This window comes from Indicator indicator, chromosome Z (genome assembly GCF_027791375.1).
Source record: "Indicator indicator isolate 239-I01 chromosome Z, UM_Iind_1.1, whole genome shotgun sequence".
In the NCBI taxonomy this organism is placed as follows: Eukaryota; Metazoa; Chordata; class Aves; order Piciformes; family Indicatoridae; genus Indicator; species Indicator indicator.
Window position 1 is genome coordinate 16,853,533 of NC_072053.1, and position 6,000 is coordinate 16,859,532.

At 41.7% G+C, this 6,000-nt stretch overlaps 1 protein-coding gene across 32 annotated transcripts in view; it reads left to right on the forward strand.

Moving 5' to 3' along the window:
- Positions 1 to 5,554, forward strand: part of CELF4 (CUGBP Elav-like family member 4) — a 745,900-nt gene extending 740,346 nt beyond the window's left edge. For all 32 annotated transcript variants that reach the window (XM_054397311.1, XM_054397284.1, XM_054397298.1 and 29 more), the window contains one exon: positions 5,427 to 5,554. In XM_054397311.1, coding sequence (XP_054253286.1) covers positions 5,427 to 5,554 — 128 coding nt within the window. The remainder of the gene's footprint in view (positions 1 to 5,426) is intronic.
- Positions 5,555 to 6,000: the final 446 nt, after the last annotated feature.

Genomic DNA, 6,000 nt, shown 5'->3' on the forward strand with positions numbered 1-6,000 from the left:
ATTGTATCCTGAAATTCTTTATGGCACTGAAAAACTGCAAGAGGGAAGCTAGTATATCATGTAAAGAACACAGCAAGGTAAATACCTTGCAAGACAGTTACAGAAAACACTCCTTCTCTGATAAGACTAATAAACATGGAGAAAGAGAAACTGAGAAGTCTAGGAATGAAATAGACTGAAGCAGTAGGGAAGGGCTGAGCTGTAGGTGGCCAGGTCCTGATTAGGAGAAGAGTGAGAGCTCCTCCTCAACACCCCTACCACAGAGAAGGCTCCTATGATTTGAACGCCTTATTCTTGCCTTCTCAGCAGAAAATGTCTCCCTGGCATTCCTAGATTTTACCCTTCACCAGTTAGCAACAAAAACAAGTCTCAAGAAGTGCCTAGAAAGATCCCTCATGACAGTCAGACAAGTACAGTGACAGGCAGAACTAGGAAAATGTATCTCTGGTCTCAAAGAGCTAATAGGCACCCAAGCCTATCAGTTTCTGCTGCAATCTCTGAGATGGTAGTTTTGTTGAGCAAGTATGTGGAACATAGATCAAATTACTCTCCTTTTTTTTTAAGACAAGTTAAATACTCGTTTCTTTGAGGTTCCTCTTTCACTTTCTATTGCCTGAGACCAACAGTATATGAGTGAACTTGCTGTAGGATGATTTGCCCTCAGTTCAGGAGTCTGGATCAATAGCTTGGACCTGAACCTGTCATTCACTGTGGCCTTTACTTCTGATTTAGGGGATGCTCAGTGTCGTTATCAAGTATTCTGCTCCATCCAGAGGAAAGTTTCTGCTGAAGAGAAACAACGTCTTATTCCAACCTGGTGGCAAATCATCGAAAACTGTTTTGTACATTAACTGCTAATTCTTCTGCAGCATGCAAAGAGAAACAGGAAACTCAGAAAGACCAATTAGGGATCCATGGGAACCTAATGACCTGCTCATTCAGGACTGCACTTAGTGCACAAACTAATTCATGGCCATGCAGAGACACTACTCACTGCAAATGAAAAGTTGCAAAACAGCCTTCAGATGCTCTCCGAGACAGATAGCTAGTTTCCATCTTTCTTTATCATCTCGGTTGATTAAAACAGAAAAACATCCCTTGAGTAGTACCAATTACATAGAGCCAATGGTGATCATGAGAATGCCATGAAGCTTCCTCAGCATGTCCCCACCACCAAGAAGCCATGTGGAAAAACCACAGCACCCTCCAAAATGCTACTCCAGTTTCTGTCCCCTAATCATTTGCAGTCATACAAGAAAGAACAGGCCACAAGAAATTATGGACTCCAGTACCCTGAGATGCAATCTTAACAAATTTCTTCATTCTTTGCTGCTTTGATTTTCACACAATCCTTGGGGAAAAAAAAAAAAATCCCTTTCTAAATAGATTTATCACAAAATCCTGTCCTCCTACCAGCCAACTTCAGACCACAGTATATGTATCTCTGATTATTAATTAACTGATACACAGAAACAGCTTCAGGCTTTTTAACCTCTCCCTTTGTCTTTTGTCCTTCAAGAGCATAGATGACAATGCAGAGGTCGTGTTCAAAGCACAGATAGCTTCTTGTGTAGCTATAGAAGTATCATCATGCTTTGAGACCTATAGTCACGGGCTTACATTGAAGCCATTCAAAAAGCAAGTGTCTAAACTGTTTTCCCTGTACATGCATTCTGTTCCTACTCATACACCTTTAAATCTGGCATAGCACCATTACACTGCTGACATTGACATGGAGAAACAAGGATGCTTAACTGTGAGTAGTGCACATAACAACAACAAAAAAAGTCATATAATATACCAGTAGGTATTTTGATCTGAAAAGAGAAGGGAATATGATGTTAGCACAGCTTGTCTTCCTATCCCTTAGCACTGCGACATCTCAACTCTCAGGACAGACCATAGCTTTTCTTCCATTTGGAGTTTGTCCAAATACCTTCAACAATATGAAATACAACTCCACAGATTACAGGAAGAGGGAGAGCCAAATGCACCAACAACTTCTGAGTGTAATCAAGCCCCCTGAAATTAAGACAATGAAATGAAGCTAGAGGAATAAGCTGCTTTGTCCTTATGGTGTGCTTCCAGGGAAAATGCACAATTATTGACATTTGTCTTCCTCCTTCCCACTCCTTCCCCCTCATACTCAGCAGCTAGCCAGTGAAGAATTTTACACTACAGTAGCAGATATCAGGACAACTAAGGAGAAAATAATAACCAATCCAATTCAGGTCCAAATCTGCAGGCAAATAATACTAATCACTTCATAGTACAATTCACAATTTCACTGTCTGGTCTAAATGAAATACAGTGAGCAAATGTACTTCTAATCTCTCATTGGAGTACCAATTGTCAAAACTCTGTATTGTTTACAACTCTGCACAGAATAAGGAAGTGGCTTTAGAATTCTATATCAAAACAAAATTGATGATAAAAAACAGTGTAGGTTTGTGAACTTTAAAGGCAAGGGTTTTGGAGAGGTACAATTAAGAATTTGATTCAGCAACTAATATCACTTTGGAGAGTGATTTACCAAGACACTAGCCAGTGAACAACGTTTTAACTTGAGGCACTATTCCCAGCTGCAAAACCAGGTAAATCCCACAATAGAGGTACATTAATTTAAACTAGGTGCCTGCCTTCATTTTAGTCAGCACTAGTTCCTATTGTTGGACCAGACAGTGGGATGTGATACATCTGAGTACAACTTGAAATGTCCTGGAGAAAGGGGTAAGTCCTGCTCCACATTCTACTGACTGTATTGGCTAGACTTCCATTGATTATTTTAGCTCCCAAGGAGATTTTCTCACAAACGGATGCACATACAGAGAGAGTCTAGATATGCAGGTTTAGTCAGTAGGAGATACTTTATAACAAGACTAGTTACAAGAGTAGAAATCAAAGTTCCAGGAAAATCTAGGTTCTCTAGAGGCTTGCTATCAATAATTATCCAGCTGCAGCCAATTTAGCTTTGTCATTTGGTAGCTATGTATATATATATATATTGGTAAACTAGATATACCTGCCACTTTCCCCTAGCACCAGGGCCAGCTGGCACAGAGCGGCCCACACCCTAACTATTACATTCTCTTACTTTCCAAAATAATCATGGTTGCATCCAAAACTACCACAGGAAACAGCCTCTATTCCATACTAATACTCAGGCTTTGTCCAGGATTTTTTTTTTTTTTTTGAGTCAGGCACAAGCCAAAACAGTGTCAATGACCCTTCTAAAAGTCAGGGTTTGAGTTCCAGTATTTTTGATCTTTCTTGGCATGCTTTTAGTTTACTGTTATAAATGGGTCTTGGACAGAAGTATTAACAATGCAGTGGTGGTTTTAAACAGAAATGAATTTCACTACAATCCTGTATTCAAAGATCTGAGGTAGAGAGACAGCCTATTTCAAGTTGAAGCTCAAGGAAAGCATTTCCACAGGAGCTTCCAGCAATATTTAAAGACTGAATCAAGTCAGGTGAAATCCAGTGATGTTCAGTTTCTTCATTTCCTGAGAATAAATCATAGGACCTTGTTGACTGATAAGTTATTCAACTAGGCAGATCTAAACTGGGAACTTTATCAGGTTCTCTTACTATTAGCTCATTGGTTAATAAGTGACTGAAAAAGCAGATCCATTGCCTCTGAGTAACACTACAGCTCATTACTCACCATAACTCTCCAATTTTCTATCTAGAGATTAATGAGAACTAATAGCCTTGATGAACACTTCTGCTCCCATCTCTAGAGCTACAGTGTTGGTACCTTGTAATCCAGGTGGTTGGCAGGAACACTGCATGGACAGCCAGCTACTTGGACCCTTGGCTTCAAGAGGAGGGGACTAAGAGGGATGTGTGCTCAGTAAACCTGTTGTCTCACTTTTGGTCTAAGAACAGGCTTTATGACCTCCCATCACTTCTGTTATTAGTCAAGGGCAAGAAATACAGCTTTCAGGCAAGAGAAGCTGTGCTTGCATCCATGTGTATATATGTCCTTCTCAAATGCAAGCCACCCTGTGTCATCTGTGAGACGCACTTTCAAAGAGAAACTAGGTCAGGGAGGAGCTGCTGCTGAATGTATTCACAGTACAGCCAAAGGCTATAAGCCATGCCTGATACTGTTGTCAGGAGCAGGTGTACACCTGGCAGCAAACGATCAGTATTATCTTTTTGAGGGGCTCTCAGGCTGGTTCTTCATTTCAGCCTGTCTATTGAGAGACACTTGGTTCCTAGGGTTGATTTGTGCTGCCAGAGCTTTGCAGGGGTGGGAAAACAGATGGCTTTGTCTGGAGTGCAGGATAGCCCAGGCTAGTCTTAACAAGGGTTTGTGGACAGAAATTTTGTTGGCACGCAGTGACATTTCTGGCAAAGGTAGCAAAGGCAATTCTTAACACAGTGTGATGGCCCCCTGCCTCACTAATATCTCAGACCCATGGTCACTCTGGCTAAACTCATACACACTGGCCAAATGAGGCCTTTTCCTGTAGCTAACATAAAAATAAAATTAAAAAATAGAAACAAACAGCTCACACCAAAAACAATCCCCAAAGCTAAATGCATTACATACATTTCATCTTGTGTGGTTCTGATCTATCTTGGATATTCTGATCCCAAGAAAGCAAGTCTTCCTGTGAGACAAAGAATGTCATTTTAGGTAGCCTGTAGATAAAATATTCAGTCACTAGAGGTGTTTGTACTGCTGGACGCACTCCATGGCTGACTGGATGATTTGCTGGCAAGGTATGAAGCTACTTATGAAAACCATGTTAGGGAAATACTGGTGTTCATCTTTCTCAACTGCAGAGTCAACATAAAGTCTATAGAAATTGCCAGTCAATAAAGCTCCTCGTATTGCTTAAGTAGCCAACAATCAAACTATTTATGCCAATGAATACCATAATGGGGAACTTATTAAATTCACATTTTACTTTTATTGCCATAATAAGGAAATAGTAGTAAGTATATCAGGTTGCCTTCACTGTGAATATTGGAAGGCAGAGAAAAGATTATCCTAGTAAGTGAAGGAGGGTGTAGAGATTTAACCTAGTCGTGATGGAAGAAAAAAGAGCAAGACACAGTGTCTTGAGACCATGCATTACATCTGTAGACACCCAGCTCAAAGATGACCCAAACCTTGTGTGTGCTGATACTGAGGCACCAACATTTGGATCCCCATGCTTCACATCATCTTGTGTTCAAACTGTCACTCAGAATAGGTACTGTGTCCTGGGACACCAATCTGTAGCAACCCCTCCTACCCTTTGGCACCCATTGGCAACCATCTTCTTCCCACTCTCTCACCCATCTGCCTGCCCTCCTTCCCGCTCAACCTCTCCTTCCCACCATCCCCACTCCTTTCCCCATGTTCATTCTCAGTAGTCTTGGCCCCCTTCAGCTTATTAAGCCCTCCACCTTGCCTCATGTTTTGACAGGTTTTGTGAGTTTTGACAATCCTGCCAGTGCTCAAGCTGCTATCCAGGCTATGAATGGCTTTCAGATTGGCATGAAGAGGCTGAAGGTGCAGCTGAAGAGGCCAAAGGATGCCAATCGCCCCTACTGAAGAGTTGTAGGAACTACTGGATACAAAGCACTAGCACAGGTAACTGCATGGGGAAAGAAGTGTCAACTGTGGTTGTAGCCTCTCTTTGTGTTATAGACCGTCAAAGAGACTCAGCTCTGTGACTCTGTAGTTTCTGCCTTTTCCCCTTAGGCATCTGGCTAGAGCCATCCTGCACAAATACACACTCACATATAAGCCAGGAACCGTTTGTCTGTCTGTCTCTTTAGAAAAAGAGGTAGAAGGATGCTTAATGAGGGTTGAGACATGTTCCCCACCACAAAGGCATCCTGCATCTGTAGAAAGCCTTCCTAGTCACCAGAGGAGAGACAGCAATTGTCCTGGCTCCCCTTACTCAACTAAAGAGACCACTACTGGTGGCTGAAGAAAATCTGCAATAAAGACATGGGACTGGGTTGCAGTTTAATCCCAGGTGACTGAACTGGGAC